Below are 24,434 nucleotides of genomic sequence, written 5' to 3'. Positions count from 1 at the left end.
ATCGCTGTCCTGATGCCCAGAAGCTCTTTTCAGTCATAAGAGACGGTGGCAGAAACATTATGTACAAGATAAGTTACAAATAGCGCGAAAAATCACACACAATAACACAGTTGGTTAGAAGACCGTAAAACGGCAGCCATCTCCTCCAGCGCAACTATTCTAATGTTAAGTCACTTCACGACAATTCTATTTGAAAGAAAAAGCTAGAGCTGGCCACCATCTATCACTACATTCAGGGTCTATTACATCTCTATAGTTCAATGTCTAAAGGCTTATGCATGTATCAAAAATAGTATTATTTCTAAAATGTGTTTTAACTTTATATACTGTTTGATGTATTATTCACATGGGGTTAGAAAGATTCTATTTTTTCTATTCTTAACCTCTACTTGGTAGGGAAACTGACAGAAACGTACCTTTTTGAGTCCCCAGCTCTGTGTCTTTCATGACTTGTAGCTCAACTAGGCCTACAGCATCAGTGACAGTCACTGCTCAAGCATATAGTCTCATTTGAACAACCTTGTGGACTGTAAAGAGTAAGATAATCTACTATTCTTTACCAATCCTTTATTTAGCTTGAGGTGACAATGACTGCGTTTATACAGGCAGACACTTTTTTTCACAAACTATTCTTTTGACCAATCAGATGAGCTCTTTTGCCAATAATTGGGGAAATATCATAATTGGGCTGCCTGTGTAAAACGCAGGTCATGTTAGTTGACGACATTGCTATGTTCAGCTTGGAGGTAGCAAAGCTATGTTGTGAAGTTTTACAGTTTTTACTGTATCTTCTCCTAAGGATGTTAGAAAATGTATTTATTACCGATACAATGTTTGCCTTTAAAATGCACCAAAACAAATATGATTATGTTCAATAAAGAAAGTCTGAGAAAGACAAGAAGACTGCATTATAATGTGAAATATACAGTAAGTAATATGAATATGAAAGTCACAGTATATCAGTTATATTGTTGCCATAGCGCCATGAAGCAGCCTACATTAAGACCCCCCCCCATTTGCCTTCAGAACAGCCTCAATTTACCGTGGAATGAACTTTATAAGGTGTAGAAAGTGTTCGACAGGGATGCTGGCCCATGTTGACTACAATGTTTCCGACAGTTGTGTCATGTTGCCTGGGTAACTGTTGAGCGTGAAATACCCAGCAGAGTTGCAGTTCTTAACCCAAACTGGTGAGCCTGATACCTACTACCATACCCCGTTCAAAGGCACTGAAATATGTTGTCTTACCCATTCACGGTCTGGATGGCACACATACACAATCCATGTCTCAATTATCCCAAGGCTTAAAATAATTATTTAATTAACCTGTCTCCTCCCCTTCATCTATTTGATTTGAAGTGGATTTAACAAGTGACATCAATTAGAGATCATAGCTTTCACCTGGATTCACCTTGTTTGTCTATGTCATGGAAAGAGTAGGTGTTCATAATGTGTTGTACACTCAGTGTATCTATTTAATTTGTTTAGAGTTTTTTTTTATGAAAACAATTCAGTGATGGTTTTTGAGTTAAATATATATTGTAGTCTTGACTCATGGAGTTGCTGGACTCAGTTTGTGTTGCTTCAAATGATGCAGCAACACAGCACTGTTTTATTTCTTCCACGTGCCCTTGTTCCCTGAGTGTGAACCCACATACTGACTCTCTAGGTACATGAACAGCCACTTATAGACAGCGGTCTAAGGTCACTAAGGTCACTGCATCTCAGTGCTAGAAGCATTTCTACAGACCCTGGTTCGATTCCAGGCTGCATCACAACCGGACGTGATTGTGAGTGCCATAGGCCCGCACGCAATTGGTCCACCATCGTCCAGGTTAGGGTTTGGCCAGGGTAGGACGTCATTGTAAATAACAATTTGTCTTAACCGTCGTGTAGTCTTAACATTAGGTATGCTCCCCTTCTCCTAAGGGTAGAAAATGACCCGCCTTCACTAAACCCCTAAAATAAAGCAGCTTAATTTCAAACATCAAATCTATTTTGCATGAAGAAACAACTAGTCATTCATCACAAACTTTGTGAATATCTGGGTTTTCCCGCTTCACAATGCAGAAAGACTGCATTTAATCAGTGGACACCATGTCACGTTCTGACCTTTATTTCCTTTGTTTTGTCATTATTTTGTATGGTCAGGGCGTGAGTTGGGGTGGGCAGTCTATGTTTGTTTTTCTATGATTTGGGTATTTCTATGTTTCGGTCTAGTATGGTTCTCAATCAGAGGCAGGTGTCATTAGTTGTCTCTGATTGAGAATCATACTTAGGTAGCCTGGCGTTTCACTGTGTGTTTGTGGGGGATTGTTCCTGTCTCTGTGTTTGCACCAGATAGGGCTGTTTTGGTTTTTCACATTTCTTGTTTTGTTAGTTTATTCATGTATAGTGTCTTTATAAATTAAACATGAATAACCACCACGCTGCGTTTTGGTCTGCCTCGCCTTCAAGTAAAGAATACTGTTACACACCACTCATTTTTATTACAACACACCTGTCATAATTGTTTTCTTTACTAAAGTAGAGATGTATTATTATTATTGCTAAAGGTACTGCATGGGTGTAAACATACATTTATTTTAGCAAGAGATAGCACTTGTATGGCCTAAGAAAGTAGCAGAAATGTGCAGAAAGTACTTTTGAATACATTTTAATGAAGGGAAACAATAACAGTCTTGAACTGTTTTGGCAACATAGTGACATATTCTTATATACTGTACAATGATGAATTCAACTACAAAATACTAGTCCGCTTCCATTTTTTGAAGCATTGCCCCCAGCCACAAGGTGTATAAATAACAGCAATAAATAATAATAAGTAAATAAGATAGATACAAAACAAAAATATAAAGAACAAAGATCAATCATCTTTAATTATAACATGTAGGACAGTATGCAAGTGTGTGTGCATGGACTTGGCAGATGTATCTCTCACATGTGCAGCACATACTATTTGTTTTACAGTCCTTCTTTAGGGGGCAGAATTGGTATCTCCTCCTCTTGCTGCCCCAGCTGCAGCCTCATGTTGATCAGGACAAGTTTCAGTCCCCTGAACAGCTTTCACATGTGCTGCAGAGGCTGCTGTGTGGGGGAGACGCTGCCTTCTTTGAATGTGTGGGGTTACAAGTGCCTTTCCCAGCTGCTCCAGGAACCCCCTCCTCTTGTTCCGCTTATCAGGCAACCAGGTAGGGTTGATCTTGTTCCATGTCATGAAGGCATTGTATGAGGACACATCAATGACGTTATGGAAGATGACCAGGGGCCAGCAGGCAGTCATCCTCCTGCAGCTGTAAGTTCCAATCTCCTTGTCCAGGTTGTCCACACCTCCTTTGTTGTGGTTGTAGTCCAGGATGATGGCTGGCTTCCTGTCCTCACGATCACTGATCTCAGCCGTTTTGTGCAGTGACCACATTCCTGTTCCTCTTTGGGAGGTAAGAAACTAGGGTGGTCGTGGGGGTGAAGGAAAACTTAAATGAGAAGGTCTCTCTCCCCCTTGTTGCGATGAGCGCAGGGGTGAGTTATGGCTTGTTATTTCTAACTGTGCTTCCTCTTCAGGACATGCTGGCTGAGTTCAATCAGTAGAACACATGATCTCAATTTATCATTCTTGTGTGTGTGTGTGTGTGTGTGTGTCTTTGTGGTTTTTGTGGTGTGTAAATTATTTTATAACTGTCGCATTAAAAATGACCTTAAGACTATCTTTGTACCCTGGTGGTGTACAGCTTTCATGGAAATATCAACAAAGGTGATGTTTCACTTTTTCTAATGTTGGGGTCACTTCCGGAAAATTAATCAAATTTCAAACTGAAAAAAAAAGTAATTTAGGGGTTTTCTCTGCTGTTAAACATAGTGGTGGGTCATTTTTTACCCATAAGACAACACAAGGGTTAACTGACTTGCCTGGTTATATAAAGGAAAAAAATATATATTTAAAAAATACATTTGTTAGTGGTGTTGTGACAGATTTATCTGAGTCAATCCATGTTCTCCCCGCGTTCCCTCAGTGAGTCACTACATCTACAGTCCCACTGCCTCAGTATGTGACAACCAATCACAGGCTGTGTAAAACCAACTCAGTCCACAAAACAGATGTTGAAAAAAACAAAGGAAACAAAGGATCAAGTTTCAGAGAGAATATTCTCCCAACGACTAACTAAACATTTATTTTTCTTTCTTTCTCTTCTTTCTTCATTTAGTTATGGGCGGTTTTGAGGAGGGTGAGCGCGCCCAGTCGGTCTCTCAGGGGGAGGGGGCAGTGGTTCCCGCTCCACGCATCAGGAGCTTTCCCCAGCCGCAGGTCACATGGTTCAGAGACGGACGCAAGATACCGCCCAGCAGTCGCATGTAAGATGCATGATGATGATGATGTCTCTTATGCAGCTATCTCTCTCTCTCTTCTTCTCTCTCCAACTCTCTCTCTCTTCTTCTCTCTTCTTCTCTCTCCAACTCTCTCTCTCTCCCACTCTCTCTCTCTTCTTCTCTCTTCTTCTCTCTCCAACTCTCTCTCTTTTCTTCTCTCTCCAACTCTCTCTCTCTTCTTCTCTCTCTCTCTCTCTCTCTCTCTCTCTCTCCCTCTCTTTCTCTCTCTTCCTCTCTCTCTCTCTCTCTCTCTCTCTCTCTCTCTCTCTCTCCCACTCTCTCTCTTCTTCTCTCTTCTTCTCTCTACAACTCTCTCTCTCTTCTTCTCTCTCTCTCTCTCTCTCTCTCTCACTCTCTCTCTCTCTCTCTCTCTCCCACTATCTCTTCTTCCCTCTCCCATCTTACAAACAATAACTATGTTTTAGTGTGAATGGGTTGTTCATTCTATTGTATTTCATATCAACTGGCTCCATCTGCGTGTTTTATGGGTCTAAGGTGCCGTAAGGTTGTTAGTGCCTGTGTCTGAGAGCGACATGGAGAACAGAGAGATGAAGAGAAAGGGAGAGAGAGACAGCGTGATAGATTGCATGTTCTGTCTGTTTGTAACTATGTCTCCATCACTTGAAAGAGGTCTCGGCCTCAGTGAAATGTACTCCCAGGGCCTCTCCTCTACTCTCCATTTATTCTGCCCTCTAATGGAGGCGAGGCAGCGAGGGAGACTTGTTTACTAGTTTAGAGAGAGGCCTAGTACTGTCAGACTACATTGGGGCTAGATAGGGGCTTCTGAGAGGGGGATAGGAGTGTGGGGCTCTGAGTGCCTGGTGGAGCCACTGAAAGCCTCAATTGGGATTCTTGTCTTGGCATTCTACCTCTTAAACTAAAAAAGGGGACAAATAGAGAGGTGCTTTTGGAAAGAGGTCTATGGCTATCTCACTGGCTCGGCAGCCCCGAGTGGGAGACTGGGAGCACTGCTTATTTACATTGAAAGGATTGGCCCCAGACATACAGTACCAGTCAAAAGTTTGGACACACCTACTCATTCAAGGGTTTTCTTTATTTTTACTATTTTCTACGTTGTAGAATAATAGTTAAGACATCAAAACGATCAACTAACAAATATAGAATAATGTAGTAAGCAAAAAAGTTTAAAACAAATCAAAATATATTTTATATTCTTAAAAATAGGCACACTTTTCCTTGATCAACAGATTTGCACACTCTTGGCATTCTCTCAACCAGCTTAATGAGGTAGTCACCTTGAATGCATTTCAATTAACAGGTGTGCCTTGTTAAAAGTACATTTCTAGAATGTATATCCTTCTTAATTAATGCGTTTGACCCAATCACTTGTGTTGTGACAAGGTAGAGGGGTATACAGAAGATAGTCCTATTTGGCAAAAGACCAAGTCCATATTATGGCAAGAACAGCTCAAATAAGCAAAGAGAAACAACAGTCCATCAATACTTTAAGAAATGAAGGTCAGTCAATTTGGAGAATTTAAGAAATGTGAAGGTTTCTTCAAGTGCAGTCTCAAAAAGCATCAACTGCTTTGATGAAACTTGTAACGCTCAAAGAGTGAATGGGTGTGGAGTCAGGCGCAGAGAGCAAAGGATGCGGGAAAATACACACTTTAATGTCAAAAAAAATCACAGGAACAAAATAGTATACCAAACACAGGTGTAACTATAAAACAAAATAGTACCCTATTCTGAAATACTAGGACAGCGAAGAAACCCAACAAAACACTAACCACTCTCACAATTACAGTAGAACAAGCCCGCACAAACAGAAGCGGGCTAAACAAACTTAAATAACCCCACCCTATCAACCAAACAAGAAACAGGTGAAACCAATTAGACGAAACCAAACGAACACAGTACAAAGGATCAGTGGCAGCTAGTAGACCGGCGACGACGAGCGCCACCCGAACAAGAAGGGGAGTCACCTTCGGTAATATTTGTGACAAAACTGGCTCTCATGAGGACCGACACAGAAAAGCAAGACCCAGAGTTACCTCTGCTGCTGAGGATAAGTTCATTAGAGTTAACTGCAACTCAGAAATTGCAGCCCAAATGAATGCTTTACAGAATTCAAGTAACAGACACATCTCAACATCAACTGTTCAGAGCACACTTCATGAATCAGGCCTTCTTGTCGAATTGCTGCAAAGAAACCACTGCTAAAGGACATCAATAATAAGAAGAGATTTGCTTGGGCCAAGAAACACGAGCAATGGACATTAGACCGGTGGAAATCTTGGATTTTAGGTTCCGACCGCAGTGTCTTTACGAGACTCAGAGTAGGTTAACAGATGATGTCCACATGTGTGGCTCTCTCTCTCAATGCCAAGGGGCTTCATTGGCATGGGAAAAATGTCTACATTGCCAAAGCAAGTGAAATAAACAATAAACAACTGTGAGAAGAAACATCAACAAAAAACAATTTGAAATTCGTAGGGAAATACTGCACTCAAAAAGGTTATTTCAACTGTTATATTATCAGATATGGACAGTGTGTTAGCAATGTGCAAATAATTGGAGTATGAATAGTGGGGGAAGAAGAATTTACAGATAAATATGGTTGGTATTTACAATGGTGTTTGTGCTATACTGAATACTCTTTTCTCATGGCAACGGGCCACAAATCTTACTGCTGTGATTGCACACTGTGGTATTACACCTAACAGATATGGGAGTTATCAATGTTTGGTTTGTTTTCAATTTATTTGTTGGTCTGTGTGATCTATGGGAAATATGTGTCTCTAATATGGTCATACTGAAAGGAGGTTAGCAAGTACAGCTCAGTTTCCACATACAGTTGAAGTCGGAATTTTACATACACTTATGTTGGAGTACTTAAAACTTGTTTTTCAACCAAACCACACATTTCTTGTAAACAAACTATTGTTTTGGCAAGTAGGTTAGGTCTTATATTTAAGTAATTTTTCCAACAATTGCTTCCGGTTCCGGGTTGGCGCGAGCGGTCGCATCTACACTTCGGTCCGCAGGTAGTATAACTTTTCATTACATTTCATTATAGTACAACGGTTTGATTTGTCTAATCTTAGCAATTTCTTCTTAGCTAGCTACATAGCCGTCTTTGTATCAAAGATAATTGCGTAATTATCGTATTTCGTCGTCCTATCGTAGTCTACACTGCTTTCTGCCCAGCAGCTAGCTAACGTCCACTAGCACAGCAGCTAGCTAACGTCCACTAGCACTGTAGAAACTATTACACTCAACGACTCGATTAGTGTAGTGTTAGCTAGCTACATAGTTGTCTTTGCTGATCGTATTTTGTCGTCCTAACGTAGTCTACACTGCTTTCTGCCCAGCAGCTAGCTAACGTCCACTAGCACAGCAGCTAGCTAACGTCCACTAGCACTGTAGAAACTATTACACTCAATGACTCGATTAGTGTAGTGTTAGCTAGCTACATAGTTGTCTTTGCTGTCTTCGTATCCAAGGTAATTGTGTAGCTTAGAGTGTGTAGACTTAGAGTGATTATCTTAATTTACCGAGGTTAGCTAGCCAGCTATTTGTCGTCCTTAACGTAGGAGTCACTGCTAGCTAGCTAGCCAACAGCTAGCCAACGTCTTCCGAATTGAACTTCAACAACCCGGTCAACATTCCGCCTCGCTCCACAGGTAGTATCACATTTTCATTTCACTTCATTACAGTACAACGGTTTGATTTGTTTGATCGTAGCTAGCTAGCTACTTAGCCGTCTTTGTATCTAAGACAATTGTGTAGTCTGGAGCGATTTTCTAGGTTAGCTAGCCAGCAATTGTCGTTCTTTTAACGTAACGTTACGTAATCAACACTGCTAGCTAGCCAGCTAGCCCCCGAATAGCAGCACTGTAGAAACTATTACACTCGACGGAACGACTTGATTAGTGTAGTGTCAACAACGTAGCCACTGCCAGCTAGCCTACTCCAGCAGTACTGTATCATTTCAATCATTTTAGTCAATAAGATTCTTGCTACGTAAGCTTAACGTTCTGAACATTCGATAAGTGTAGTCCACTTGTCATTCCAATCTCCTTTGCATTAGCGTAGCCTCTTCTGTAGCCTGTCAACTATGTGTCTATCTATCCCTGTTCTCTCCTCTCTGCACAGACCATACAAACGCTCCACACCGCGTGGCCGCGGCCACCCTAATCTGGTGGTCCCAGCGCGCACGACCCACGTGGAGTTCCAGGTCTCCGGTAGCCTCTGGAACTGCCGATCTGCGGCCAACAAGGCAGAGTTCATCTCAGCCTATGCCTCCCTCCAGTCCCTCGACTTCTTGGCACTGACGGAAACATGGATCACCACAGACAACACTGCTACTCCTACTGCTCTCTCTTCGTCCGCCCACGTGTTCTCGCACACCCCGAGAGCTTCTGGTCAGCGGGGTGGTGGCACCGGGATCCTCATCTCTCCCAAGTGGTCATTCTCTCTTTCTCCCCTTACCCATCTGTCTATCGCCTCCTTTGAATTCCATGCTGTCACAGTTACCAGCCCTTTCAAGCTTAACATCCTTATCATTTATCGCCCTCCAGGTTCCCTCGGAGAGTTCATCAATGAGCTTGATGCCTTGATAAGCTCCTTTCCTGAGGACGGCTCACCTCTCACAGTCCTGGGCGACTTTAACCTCCCCACGTCTACCTTTGACTCATTCCTCTCTGCCTCCTTCTTTCCACTCCTCTCCTCTTTTGACCTCACCCTCTCACCTTCCCCCTACTCACAAGGCAGGCAATACGCTCGACCTCATCTTTACTAGATGCTGTTCTTCCACTAACCTCATTGCAACTCCCCTCCAAGTCTCCGACCACTACCTTGTATCCTTTTCCCTCTCGCTTTCATCCAACACTTCCCACACTGCCCCTACTCGGATGGTATCGCGCCGTCCCAACCTTCGCTCTCTCTCCCCCGCTACTCTCTCCTCTTCCATCCTATCATCTCTTCCCTCTGCTCATACCTTCTCCAACCTATCTCCTGATTCTGCCTCCTCAACCCTCCTCTCTTCCCTTTCTGCATCCTTTGACTCTCTATGTCCCCTATCCTCCAGGCCGGCTCGGTCCTCCCCTCCCGCTCCTTGGCTCGACGACTCACTGCGAGCTCACAGAACAGTGCTCCGGGCAGCCGAGCGGAAATGGAGGAAAACTCGCCTCCCTGCGGACCTGGCATCCTTTCACTCCCTCCTCTCTACATTTTCCTCCTCTGTCTCTGCTGCTAAAGCCACTTTCTTCCACTCTAAATTCCAAGCATCTGCCTCTAACCCTAGGAAGCTCTTTGCCACCTTCTCCTCCCTCCTGAACCCTCCTCCCCCTCCCCCCCCCTCCTCCCTCTCTGCAGATGACTTCGTCAACCATTTTGAAAAGAAGGTCAACGACATCCGATCCTCGTTTGCTAAGTCAAACGACACCGCTGGTTCTGCTCACACTGCCCTACCCTGTGCTCTGACCTCTTTCTCCCCTCTCTCTCCAGATGAAATCTCGCTTCTTGTGACGGCCGGCCGCCCAACAACCTGCCCGCTTGACCCTATCCCCTCCTCTCTTCTCCAGACCATTTCCGGAGACCTTCTCCCTTACCTCACCTCGCTCATCAACTCATCCCTGACCGCTGGCTACGTCCCTTCCGTCTTCAAGAGAGCGAGAGTTGCACCCCTTCTGAAAAAACCTACACTCGATCCCTCCGATGTCAACAACTACAGACCAGTATCCCTTCTTTCTTTTCTCTCCAAAACTCTTGAACGTGCCGTCCTTGGCCAGCTCTCCCGCTATCTCTCTCAGAATGACCTTCTTGATCCAAATCAGTCAGGTTTCAAGACTAGTCATTCAACTGAGACTGCTCTTCTCTGTATCACGGAGGCGCTCCGCACTGCTAAAGCTAACTCTCTCTCCTCTGCTCTCATCCTTCTAGACCTATCGGCTGCCTTCGACACTGTGAACCATCAGATCCTCCTCTCCACCCTCTCCGAGTTGGGCATCTCCGGCGCGGCCCACGCTTGGATTGCGTCCTACCTGACAGGTCGCTCCTACCAGGTGGCGTGGCGAGAATCTGTCTCCTCGCCACGCGCTCTCACCACTGGTGTCCCCCAGGGCTCTGTTCTAGGCCCTCTCCTATTCTCGCTATACACCAAGTCACTTGGCTCTGTCATAACCTCACATGGTCTCTCCTATCATTGCTATGCAGACGACACACAATTAATCTTCTCCTTTCCCCCTTCTGATGACCAGGTGGCGAATCGCATCTCTGCATGTCTGGCAGACATATCAGTGTGGATGACGGATCACCACCTCAAGCTGAACCTCTGCAAGACGGAGCTGCTCTTCCTCCCGGGAAGGACTGCCCGTTCCATGATCTCGCCATCACGGTTGACAACTCCATTGTTTCCTCCTCCCAGAGCGCTAAGAACCTTGGCGTGATCCTGGACAACACCCTGTCGTTCTCAACTAACATCAAGGCGGTGGCCCGTTCCTGTAGGTTCATGCTCTACAACATCCGCAGAGTACGCCCCTGCCTCACACAGGAAGCGGCGCAGGTCCTAATCCAGGCACTTGTCATCTCCCGTCTGGATTACTGCAACTCGCTGTTGGCTGGGCTCCCTGCCTGTGCCATCAAACCCCTACAACTCATCCAGAACGCCGCAGCCCGTCTGGTGTTCAACCTTCCCAAGTTCTCTCACGTCACCCCGCTCCTCCGCTCTCTCCACTGGCTTCCAGTTGAAGCTCGCATCCGCTACAAGACCATGGTGCTTGCCTACGGAGCTGTGAGGGGAACGGCACCGCAGTACCTCCAGGCTCTGATCAGGCCCTACACCCAAACAAGGGCACTGCGTTCATCCACCTCTGGCCTGCTCGCCTCCCTACCACTGAGGAATTACAGTTCCCGCTCAGCCCAGTCAAAACTGTTCGCTGCTCTGGCCCCCCAATGGTGGAACAAACTCCCTCACGACGCCAGGACAGCGGAGTCAATCACCACCTTCCGGAGACACCTGAAACCCCACCTCTTCAAGGAATACCTAGGATAGGATAAGTAATCCTTCTCACCCCCCCCTCCCCCTTAATGATTTAGATGCACTATTGTAAAGTGGCTGTTCCACTGGATGTCAGGAGGTGAATTCACCAATTTGTAAGTCGCTCTGGATAAGAGCGTCTGCTAAATGACTTAAATGTAAATGTAAATGTAATTGTTTACAGACCAAATATTTCACTGATAATTCACTGTATCACAATTCCAGTGGGTCAGAAGTTTGCATACACTGAGTTGACTGTGCCTTTACACAGCTTGGAAAATTCCAGAATATGATGTCATGGCTTTATAAGCTTTGGATAGGCTAATTGACATAATTTGATTCAAATCAAATCAAATGTATTTGTATAGCCCTTCGTACATCAGCCGATATCTCAAAGTGCTGTACAGAAACCCAGCCTAAAACCCCAAACAGCAAGCAATGCAGGTGTAGAAGCACTGTGGCTAGGAAAAACTCCCTAGAAAGGCCAAAACCTAGGAAGAAACCTAGAGAGGAACCAGGCTATGAGGGGTGGCCAGTCCTCTTCTGGCTGTGCCGGGTGGAGATTATAACAGAGCATGGCCAAGATGTTCAAATGTTCATAAATGACCAGCATGGTCCAATAATAACAAGGCAGAACAGTTGAAACTGGAGCAGCAGCACGGCCAGGTGGACTGGGGACAGCAAGGAGTCATCATGTCAGGTAGTCATGAGGCATGGTCCGAGGGCTCAGGTCCTCCGGGAGAGAGAAAGAAAGAGAGAAAGAGAGAATTAGAGAGAGCACACTTAAATTCACACAGGACACCGAATAGGACAGGAGAAGTACTCCAGATATAACAAACTGAACCTAGCCCCCCGACACATAAACTATTGCAGCATAAATACTGGAGGCTGAGACAGGAGGGGTCAGGAGACACTGTGGCCCCATCCGAGGACACCCCCGTACAAGGCCAAACAGGAAGGATATAACCCCACCCACTTTGCCAAAGCACAGCCCCCACACCACGAGAGGGATATCTTCAACCACCAACCTACCATCCTGAGACAAGGCTGAGTATAGCCCACAATTGGAGGTGTACCTGTGGATGGCCTACTTTCAAACTTGGTGCCTCTTTGCTTTACATCATGGGAAAATCAAAAGAAATCAGCCAAGACCTCAGAAAAAAAATGTAGCCCTCCACAAGTCTGGTTCATCCTTGGGAGCAATTTCCAAATGCCTGAAGCTGCCACGTTCATATGTACAAACAATAGTACGCAAGTATAAACACCATGTGACCATGCAGCTGTGATACCGCTCAGGAAGGAGACACGCTCTGTCTCCTAGAGATGAACATACTTTAGTGCGAAAAGTGCAAATCAATCCCAGAACAACAGCAAAGGACCTTGTGAAGATGCTGGAGGAAACAGGTACATAGTATCTACATCCACAGTAAAACAAGCCCTATATCGACACAACCTGAAAGGCTGCTCAGCAGGGAAGAAGCCACTGCTCCAAAACCGCCATAAAATAAGCCAGACAACGGTTTGCAACTGCACATGGGGACAAAGATCGTACTTTTTGGAGCAATGTCCTCTGGTCTAATGAAACAAAAATAGAACTGTTTGGCCATAATGACCATCGTTATGTTTGGAGGAAAAAGGGGGAGGCTTGCATGCCGAAGAACTGCATGCCATCATGCATCATGGCCATAATGACCATCGTTATGTTTGGAGGGAAAAGGGGGAGGCTTGCATGCCATTCCAACAGTGAAGCACGGGAGTGGCAGCATCATGTTGTGGGGGTGCTTTGCTGCAGGAGGGACTGGTGCACTTCACAAAAAATATATGGCATCATGAGGTAGGAAAATGATGTTGATATATTGAAGCAACACCTCAAGACATCAGTCAGGAAGTTATAGGTTGGTCGCAAATGGGTCTTCCAAATGGACAATGACCCCAAGCACATGTCCAACGTTGTGGCAAAATGGCTTAAGGACAACAAAGTCAAGGTATTGGAGTGGCCATCACAAAGCCCTGACCTCAATCCTCAATCCCACAGGAAATGTGTGGGCAGAACTTAATTAGCGTGTGCAAGCAAGAAGGCCTACAAACCTGACTTAATTACACCAGCTCTGTCAGGAGGAATGGGCCAAAATTAACCCAATTTATTGTGGGAAGCTTGTGGTAGGCTACCCGAAACGTTTGACCCAAGTTACACAATTTAAAGGCAATGCTTCCAAATGCTATTTGAGTGTTTGTAAACGTCGGACTCACTGGGAATGTGATGAAAGAAATTACAGCTGAAATAAATCGTTCTCTTTACTATTATTCTGACATTTCACATTCTTAAAATAAAGTGGTGATCCTAACTGACCTAAGACAGGGAATTGTTACTATGAGTAAATGTCAGGAACTGTGAAACACATTAGCCAAATACGTTTAAACACAGTTTATGTAAACTTCCTACTTCCACCTACTTCAACTCTTTCAACAGCAAGGCTATGTTCACGGAGTCTGTAAATTTTGAAGGATTTTTGTCATTTTGGGTCAGTCACAGTGGTCAGGTATTCTATTTTTTGGTTAATTATTTCCAGTGTATCAAATAGTTATCTTTTTCCTTTCACATGATTTGGTTGGGTTTAATTGTGTTGCTGACCTGGCGCTATGTGGGGTCTGTTTGTGAACAGAGCCCCAGAAACAGCTGGCTTGGGGGACTCTTCTCCAGGTTCATCTCATTGTAGGTTAGGGCTTTCCTTTTAGGTGGTTGTAGAATTTTTAACAGCTATTTTCTGGATTTTGATAACTCGTGTGTATACTCCTAATTCTGACTCATGCATTGTTTTGGGTTTTAAGTTGCATACAAAGTATGCTTTTAAAGAATTCTGCATGAAGAGTCTCAATTGTGTATTTGTCCCATTTTGTGAATTATTTGTTGGTGAGTGGATCTCAGACCTTACCACCATATAGGGCAATGGGTTGCGCAACTGTTAGTTTAGTTTTTTTTTGACAGATCTTAATTGGGCTGTCAAGTGTTATCTTCACTTGGGTAGGTGGCACTATTTTCACTTAAGGATGAAAGTGTTCCCAAAGTAAACTGCATGTTACTCATGCCCAAAAGCTTGGATATGCATATAATAGGTAGATTTGGATAGAAAACAATCTAAGGTTTCCAAGACTGTTACAATAATGTCTGTGAGTGTAACAGAACTGATTTGGCAGGCAAAAACCTGAGAAGAATCCATCCAGGAAGTGGGATTTTTTTATGTTTGTAGTTTTCTATTGAATGCCGTTACAGTATCCATTGATTTAGGACTCAAATTACACTTCCTATGGCTTCCACTAGATGTCAACAGTCTTTAGAAATTGATTCAGGCTTGTATTCTGAAAAAAAGTGAGTAAGCCCTCTCTGAATGAGTGGACACTACAGTGTCCAAGAGCTTTTTCATATGTGCGACCGAGAGCGCGCCTTACTTGTTTACCTTTTATATTGACGACGTTATTATCCGGTTGAAATATTATTGATTATTATGACTAAAAACAACCTGAGGATTGATTATAAATATTGTTTGACATTTTTTCTACGAACTTTACGGATATGATGTGTATTTTTTGTCTGCCTGTTGTGACTGCGTTTGAGCCTGTGAATTACTGAACAAAACGTGCAAACAAAACTGAGGTTTTTGGATATAAACATGGACTTAATCGAACAAAACAAACATTTATTGAGTAAATGGGAGTCTTGTGAGTGCAACCATATGAAGATCATCAAAGGTAAGTGATTAATTTTATCACTATTTCTGACTTGTGTAAGTCTTCTACTTGGCTGGTTACTGTTTGTAATGATTTGTCTGCTGGGCGCTGTTCTCAGATAATCGCATGTTATGCTTTTGCCAGAAAGCCTTTTTGGAAATCTGACACCGTGGTTGGATTAACAAGAAGTTAATATTTAAACCCATGTATAACACTTGTATGTTTTATGAATTTTTATAATGAGTATTTCTGTTTTTAAATTTGGCTCTCTGCAATATCACTGGATGTTGGCCTGGTGGGACGCAGTCCCACGTACCCTAGTGAGGTTTTAAGTTACTCTTGATTTCATAGAAGAACCTTCTTGCCTAGTCTCTTAGATCGTTTACAGTCTTGTGTAAGTTACCTGTGGGGTTGATGACAAGGCATGTATTCTTCTTTGTGTGCTCTCGGGCAACAGTGTTTAGATAGATTTATATTGGTAGTCCAGTCAACTGGACCTTTTTTGGAACACCATTATTTTTGTCTTACTGAGATTTACTGTCAGGGCCTAAGTCTAATAGAATCTGTGCAGAAGATCTAGGTGCTGCTGTAGGCCCTCTTTGGTTGGGGACAGAAGCACCAGATCATCAGCAAACAGTCAACATTTGATTTCCACATCCAGTAGGGTGAGTCCGTGTGCCCTCACCAATTCTTTCATGTAAATGTTGAAGAGGATGGGGCTCATGCTGCATCCCTGTCTGGAAGATGAGGTTGTTTACATACACTATTTACTGTCAACAATGGGTATCTAGATTTCCTTTGAGGAGCGTCTCTTTGTACCTCTTACATGCAGGATAAAATAATTAATCTGGGGGGACTGTACTTAGATTGCCACTGCATAGGGGTGTGGCCACTGCATAGGGGTGTGGCCTCTGGATAGGGGTGTGAGGCCTCTTCGTTTGGGTTGGGGAGGCTGTGGTCTGTAGCTGTAGCCTAGTGGTTAGAGCGTTGGACTAGTAACCGGAAGGTTGCAAGTTTTAAATCCCCGAGCTGACAAGGTACAAATCTGTCGTTCTGCCCCTGAACAGGTAGTTAACCCACTGTTCCTAGGTCGTCATTGAAAATAAGAATTTGTTCTTAACTGACTTGCCTAGTTAAATAAAGGTAAAAAATCAAATTCAAGGGCATTCACACCTCAGTGCAATTTGACGTTGCTGACGGGACGTCTGCAATGTACTAACAGCATTTGAGTCTTCATATAGTAAGTTATATTTTATTAGGATATGACGAGATTATTGTAATATAGTTATTTTCATTCTTGGCACTTGTAAGTAACTACAAATTGGACATTTTTTCACTCAGATGTAGGTTGGCTGGTATTTGTAGTTTTTTTCAATGCTTTATCTCCTGGTTGTTGTGTTGCTGGGTAGTCCTTGGCAGTGTTTCCAAGGACATTGGCGGGTTTAGTTATATGTGAAGGTGTAGCCTACTGCTTGGGGAGAGATTCTGGGGAGTGTTGGGTACGTTTTCCTCAACATTCAAAGGCATATTGGACAGGGAAATTAACATAAGGTGTCTCTTACAATGGATGTGGAAAGTAAAGGAGTTCCATGGTGGCTCAGAGAATTCTCCATCTCGGCTCCCCTGCCTCCAGTTTCCCCTTGATAGAGGCAATGTCTTATAGTGGGCCTGCCACTACTCTCTCTCTCTCTCTCTCTCTCTCATTCTCTCTCTCTCTCTCTGCCACGCTGCCTATGCAGCTGTTCTTTATGGCATCCACTGCTCTGTCCTCTCAGCCTGTGAATGTCCTTGTCACAGGGAAATACTCTTATGCATTAGTTGAGTTCTTTATACTTTTCATGTTGATCCTTTAGGACCATTGTGGATCTGCAACAACATAAATATTATGTCTCTTTCTCACCTTAACTGAAATGAGCAGTCATCTGTTCACAAAATAAATCCCAAACTGCTTTCTTTGTCTCTTATCCGATTTTCTGAAATTGATTGAAATCAACTGTCCTGAACAGGTTTGGTGTCTGGAATTCTAGCCGATCTGCTCTGCACTAGACTGGCTTAGACCGACTGGATCCCATGCTCATTGAAATACAGTGTGCCAGGACTGTGTGAGGCCGAGGGGAGAGAAAGCACTTATTTAGCTCTAATAGCCATTACTCTTCTCATATTGAATGGGAATGCAATTGAAGGGCCTTTTCCATTCGGCCGCTGTGATTTGTTATGTTATTCCCGAGACTTAATGTGCTGTATAGTCAGAGCCTCCTTCGGTAAACCCATTTACCTGAAATTGCACCGCACCATTTTCCAGGTTGGATGGTGAGTCAGGCACAGGGTACAGGAGTCAGTCGGGCCCTAGAATACGTTTTCTTCCTCAGACAATCTTTTCATTCTCTCTCCTTTCATCCGGAAATGTCTCTCTCGTCTCTTCTAAAGACGTTAAGACATGGATTTATCTCTGAGTGCTACAGCCCAACAACCCATTCTAACACGGCGTACCTAGAAAGTCACAGAGAGGAGAAGATGAAGGAGGAGGAGGAACAACTATGCTGTGCTGACACCCACTGTGCAATTACCAATTTGCTGCTTGGAGAGAGTGGTCAATTAATGGGTCTGCCTGAGACATCCACCTCTTGTCTGTCTAATATGGATTCTGCATTACTCACTGTGGTGTGTGTGTGTGTGTGTGTGTGTGTGTGTGTGTGTGTGTGTGTGTGTGTGTGTGTGTGTGTGTGTGTGTGTGTGTGTGTGTGTGTGTGTGTGTGTGTGTGTGTGTGTGTGTGTGTGTGGTATTGTACATATCTGTGTGCGTATGTGTGCGTACAGGTACAGTTGACCTGGCGAACAGGGAGGAGTGGTCAAGGAGAATTAGGTCCTGGTGGAGTACTGTAGGTGTGAGGAGGCTGACGTGGATGGCAGGAGATCTGATTGAAATGGCAGTGTCTCAGACATCGAGAGATGAAAATGAATTGTATGAATACTCAATAGCTTAGTTCTGAAAATAACTCCAGCAGTAGGGAGTGGAAAGTCAAGCTACCAGCTACAAATCATGAGAGCTCCCGGGCAGAAAAGCGAGTGGCTGTTTTTATGAGCACCGGCCTCCCTTCTCTCCTCCCTGTCTCCCCTACTTCCCTCCCTCCCTCCATCTACCTTGGAGCTGTAGGTTTTCATCAGAGAGATGTGTTGTGGAGCGATGGAAGGCAGGGTGTCGGCTCTGGTTTGAGTCATATTTGTCCCAGGTCCGTTGGCCGCTTGATCCCCCCTGACCTCTGTCTCTACTGGGGGAGGTTGGCGGAGGCTGGCCACGGCTATTTGTCTGGAAGTAATCGAGGTCTGAGGTGGGTGTCGGGGTGGGGGGTGGGGGGGTGGAGACAGAGAGAGAGAGAGACCACCACAACATACAGTATGACATTACACTCTTCCATTGTGTGTCTCAGAATAGTTTGGACACTGTCACTCTATGTCAACAGCGTTTTACACTCATACACTTCAAGCACACACACACAAACACACAAGACTATGCGCGCATGCAAGCGCACGCACCAACACAAATACCGATATTGATGGGAGCTGTACAGAATTATTATCAACGTTAGTTGTCAATCCCCCCCCCATGGCATCAAATAAATAAATGAGCCTTAGATGGGAAATCATTACAAGTGGAGTTACATGACAGGTCCAGGCCCCAGCACAGCACAGCCAGGCTGTACCAGCTGTCTAGGCAGCCAACATTTCCTAGAGCTGTTGCCTGCTGTACAGCCTTCTGCCTTGTAGCTGCCTGCTGTCCATAGACTACTGACTCAACCCACATGGACTACTGACTCAATCCACATGGACTACTGACTCAATTCACATAGAGTACTGACTCAATTCACATAGACTAGTGACTCAATCTACATAGGCTACTGACTCCACATGGACTACTGACTCCACATGTACTAGTTGTGTTGTGTGAAGAGGGGGTTTGGTGTGTGTGTGTGTGTGTGTGTGTGTGTGTGTGTGTGTGTGTGTGTGTGTGTGTGTGTGTGTGTGTGTGTGTGTGTGTGTGTGTGTGTGTGTGTGTGTGTGTGTGTGTACAGAGTAGGGCTGTGGCGGTCATGACATGTTGTCAGCCGGTGATTGCCAAGCAAATAGCTGCCTGGCTCCTGCCTCTCACAGTAATTAAATATTAATTAACATAAACAACTTTAGCATCTCAAGCCCCTGAACATGTTCAGTACTAGTCAAAAGTTTGGACACCTACTCATTCAATGGTTTTTCTTATTTTTTTACTATTGTCTACATTGCAGAATAACAGTGAAGACTTCAAAGTATGAAATAACACATATGGAATCATGTAGTAAACATATGTTCCAAATATGTTTAATTTTTTATTTTCTTCAAAGTAGCCACCCTTTTCCTTGATGACAGCTTTGCACATTCTTGGCATTCTTTCAACCAGCTTCATGAAGAATGCATTTCAATTAACAGGTGTGCCATGTTAAAAGTGAATGTGGAATTTCTTTCCTTCACAATCAGTCGTGTTGTTTTAAAAAAAAAAGAAATATTTCACCTTTATTTAACCAGGTAGGCAAGTTGAGAACAAGTTCTCATTTACAATTGCGACCTGGCCAAGATAAAGCAAAGCAGTTCGACACATACAACGACACAGAGTTACACATGGAGTAAAACAAACATACAGTCAATAATACAGTGTAAACAAGTCTATATACGATGTGAGCAAATGAGGTGAGATAAGGGAGGTAAAGGCAAAAAAAGGCCATGGTGGCGAAGTAAATACAATATAGCAAGTAAAACACTGGAATTGTAGATTTGCAGTGGAAGAATGTGCAAAGTAGAAATAAAAAGAATGGGGTGCAAAGGAGCTAAATAAATAAATAAATTAAATACAGACAAGGTAGGGGTGGTATACAGAAGACAGTCCTATTTGGTGAAAGACCAAGTCCATATGAAGGCAAGAACAGCTTAAATAGGCAAACAAAATTGCAGTTCATTATTACTTTTAAACATGAAGGTCAGTCAATCTGGAAAATGTCAAGAATTTTGAAGGTTTTTTCAAGTGGAGTCGCAAGAAATATCAAGCTCCATGATAAAACTGGCTCTCATGAGGACCGCCACATGAAAGGAAGACTCAGAGTTACCTATACTGCTGAGGATAAGTTCATTGAAGTTACCACCCCCAGAAAATGCAGCCCATATAAATGGCTCACAGAGTTCAAGTAACAAACACATCTCAACATCAACTGTTCAGAAGAGACTGTGTGAATCAGGCCTTCATGGTTGAATTGCTGCAAAGAAACCACTACTAAAGGACACCAATAAGAAGAAGAAACTTGCTTGGGTCAAGAAACACAAGCAAAGGACAATAGACCGGTCGAAATCTGTCCTTTAGTCTGAGTCCAAATTTGTGAGACGAGGATTAGGTGAACGGATCTCTGCATGTGTGGTTCCCACCGTGAAGCCTGGATGAGAAGGTGTGATGGTGTGGGCGTGCTTTGCTGGTGATACTGTGATTTATTTAGAATTCATGGCACAAGACCATTGTAAAAGCATTCCAGGTGATGCTGATTGAGAGAATGCCAAGAGTGTGCAAAGCTGTTATCAAGGTGAAGGGTGGTTACCTTTGAAGAATCTCAAATATAAAATATACTGTGATTTGTTTAACACTTCTGCCTTCTCATGCTTTCGCCCAGTCTTCCCCTTTCCGGCCCCAGGTTCCGAGAGGTGTTCCCAAGCGGTCATTTTCACTTTGTTCCCCATCTCCTTTATTGCCACTTTATAGGCACGTCAGCTTGTAGGAAAATACATATCCCTAATCAACATTACATCCTCTTGAGGTAACTCAGCACTGTATATGCTTTCACATCAATGTCTTCAAAATGTGCAGAGTACAATATCCCCAACATCTATCCTCTTTTATATGATGCATTAACCAATGAAGCACCCAATGCAACCCAACTATGATGTTAAAGTAGCTCCTAGACCCAACCCATCTGTATGTTTACAGTGGCATCTAGTCTCTCTCTCTATTTGGCTTTGCTTCCTCTGTCATGGTGTCTTCAAGCTCACCCATTATGCAGCTGGACCTCACTTCACTTTGCACCCACCGAGGAGAGACATGACGATCTTAACCACTGCAGGTGCTGTAAGGAGTACTGTGTATGGACCAGACCAACGTTGTCCCTTCTGGTGTACCTTGATGTACACTCAATCTCCAGAATTCAGCCCGTGCCCTTGGTTATTTCTGCTTTCACCTGAGGATATACACACTGCAACACATGGGTCATTTCTTGACAACATAGATTTGCCTCTTATGGCAAGATCACTAATTTGTGACATTTGAATTACAGCCTCCACTGTACTTCCATCGGTCTCCCAGTTAAGGGTTACCAATTCTTGTGGCACGAGTCCTCATAAACTGATATCCCAACAATGCTACTAAAATAACCCCTGCTACTACTAAATTGGCCCATGCCTATAGACTCCTTCAATTACGGTCCCTAAAGCAACTGCCGTGAGAATTACTTCTGCATGTGAGAATTACTTCTGCATGTGAGAATTACTTCTGCATGTAATCTGTCAAGTGTTTGCTGGCTGTTAGAAATTGGGAAAGCGATGAATGAATTGGAAGAATATCCAACATGTACATATTACCTCAATTACCTTGACTCACTGGTGCCCCGCACAATGACTCTGTACCGGTACCCCCTGCATATAACCTCGCTAATGTTATGTTACTGCTGCTCTTTAATTATTTGTTACTTTTATTTCTTAATTTTTAGCTCTTTTCTTAAAACTACATATTGGGTTAAGGGTTTGTAAGTAAGCATTTCACTGTAAGGTTGAATTAAGGGCATGTGACAAATATTTTTTTATTTTATTTGAGTTGGGGAGTTTCTCCCATTCGTCTCTGCAGATCCTCTTAAGCTTTGCCATGTTGAATGGGGAGCATTGCTGCACAGCTATTTTCAGGACTCAGAGACGTTAGATCGGGTTCAAGTCTGGGCTCTGAGGCTTGTCCTGAAACCACTCCTGTGTTGTCTTAGCTACGTGCTTAGGGTTGTTGTTCTGTTGGAAGGTGAACCTTTGTCCCAGTCTGAGGTCCTGAGCGCTCTGGAGCAAGTTTTCATCAATTATATCTCTGTACTTTGCTCCGTTCATCTTTGACTCAATCTTGACTAGTCTCTCAGTACCTGCCGCTGAAAAACATCCCAGCAGCATAATGCTGCCACCACCATGCTTCCCCGTAGGGTTGGTGCCAGGTTTACTCCAGACGTGGCGCTTGGCATTCAGGACAAAGTGTTAAATCTTGGTTTCATCAGACCAGAGAAACTTGTTTGAGTGACAATTGTCAGAGTGGCAATCGGGTTCTTCTCCTCTGATTGCTCAGTTTGACCAGGCGGTCAGCTCTAGGAAGAGTCTTGGTGGTTACAAACTTCTTCCATTTAAGAATAATGGAGGCAACTACTTTCTTGGGGAAAGGGGGATACCTAGTCAGTTGTACAACTGAATGCCTTCAACTGAAATGTGTCTTCCCTCTGAATCAGAGAGGTGCGGTGCGCTGCCTTACTTGGCATCCATGTCTTCAGCGCCCGGGGAACAGTGGGTTAACTGTCAGCTCAGGGATTTGATATTTCAGTTACTGGGCCAACGCTCTAACCACTAGATTACCTCCCACCCAGGTTCGGAACCTTCAATGTTGCAGAAATATTTTGGTACCCTTCCCCAGACCTGTACCTTGACACAATCCTGTCTCAGAGCTCTACGGACAATTCCTTCAACCTAATGGCTTGATTTTTGCTCTGACATACACTGTCAGCTATGGGATCTTATATAGACAGGCGTGTGCCTTTCCAAATCATGTCCAATCAATTGAATTTACCACAAGTGGACTCCAATCAAGTTGTAGAAATATCTCAGGGGATGATCAATGAAAACAGGATGCACCTGGGCTCAATTTCGAGTCTCATAGCAAAGGGTCTGATTCCTTATGTCAATAAGTTATTTAATTTTTTTACATTTGTGAAAAAACTCAAGGGGTCTGAATACTTTCTGAAGGCACTGTCTGTTTTGAGTTGTAATACATTCTCAGGCTGCATGATGCGACTATAATGATGATTTGAAAAAAGTTGCAAGCAGTTGCTAACTACTAACCATTTGACAAGCATTTGATAATATTCTCACCAGGCCTCGAACTTCCTGGCAACATCCCTCTTGTGTGGCCGTCATGCCCCTTTCAAAATCCATGCATTTTGCAGCCAAAGTGACCGTTGTTCCACCAGGCTGAATATAAGAAGTTATTTGGCCACTTTAGTTGTGATACAAATCTTATAAGAATATTTAGTCGTATGCACTAGCCTACATGAGGTGTGCAACTATGATTTGAAAAGTGGCAAAAAAATGCAGTAATATTGCACCCACCAGACTATTCTTAATTTAATCTCATCTTTACATATATTTTTTAGTATATGTGGGAAATTAGATCTGATTTAGAATGGACCATTATTATGCACCTGTCTCGTAACAGGAGAATTGGGGGAAAAATGCATTTCCTGTATGCACTTAAATAGCGAATGGCGGACGCTTTTCCCATGGTTAATTTTAGGGTATACTCCTGTTGTAAAGCGAAGCAATGTACTTATTATTAAGAAAGTTGATAAATAAATATAGTAGGCCTAGCCTATAGAAAGCTGATGGGATCCTCCTATTTTTAATAGAGGCCATCAAAACTTTTTCTCACACAATTGCATAGTTATAGAAATGTTGAGCAACATGAACTCATGAGCTCTCATGAAGTGTTTGATTCGATTTTTGAATATTTGCATTGATGACAGAGTGATTGGAGGGACAATAGAGTGCTGAGTACGAGGCAGTTAGCACGTTTGGTATGCTACTAATGACCATGAGCAGCATCAGAGCTTGGAGAAGCCTAATTAAATGGTCACATGGAATTTGAGTGCCATCATAACTCGTGTTGACCGGTGTGGTGGTAATAGGGTCACCGTAACAGCGCTAGTACAGAGACGTATATTACGGTTGTGGCTGGTAAAGGTAGAGAGAGAGCATTGTTAAGCCCTCTGTCACATCCTGACCTTAGTTCCTTGTTTATCTCTCTGTTTTAGTTTGGTCAGGCATGAGTTGGGGTGGGCATTCTATGTTTTGTATTTCTAGGTTTTGTATTTCTGTGTTTGGCCTGGTATGATTCCTAATCAGAGGCAGCTGTCGATTGTTGTTTCTGAATGAGAACCATACATAGGCAGCCTGTTTTCACACTATGGGTTGTGGGTAGTTGTGTTCTGTGTCTGTCATACAGAATTGTTTCGGTGTTTCCATTTATTTCTCTTGTTCT

The 24,434-nt window shown here is 43.5% G+C and overlaps 1 protein-coding gene across 1 annotated transcript in view; it reads left to right on the top strand.

Annotated features, from left to right (window-relative positions):
* The window catches only part of LOC135511925 (protein sidekick-2-like), a 645,207-nt gene that overhangs the window by 477,290 nt on the left and 143,483 nt on the right, over nt 1-24,434 (top strand). Inside the window, exon 4 of the mRNA XM_064933447.1 lies at nt 4,203-4,350. Within this exon, the coding sequence (XP_064789519.1) occupies nt 4,203-4,350 (148 nt within the window). The remainder of the gene's footprint in view (nt 1-4,202; nt 4,351-24,434) is intronic.

This window comes from Oncorhynchus masou, chromosome 24 (genome assembly GCF_036934945.1).
Source record: "Oncorhynchus masou masou isolate Uvic2021 chromosome 24, UVic_Omas_1.1, whole genome shotgun sequence".
NCBI lineage: Eukaryota > Metazoa > Chordata > Actinopteri > Salmoniformes > Salmonidae > Oncorhynchus > Oncorhynchus masou.
The sequence above is the reverse complement of the archived record's forward strand: the minus strand, read 5'-3'. Positions and strand labels throughout refer to the sequence as shown.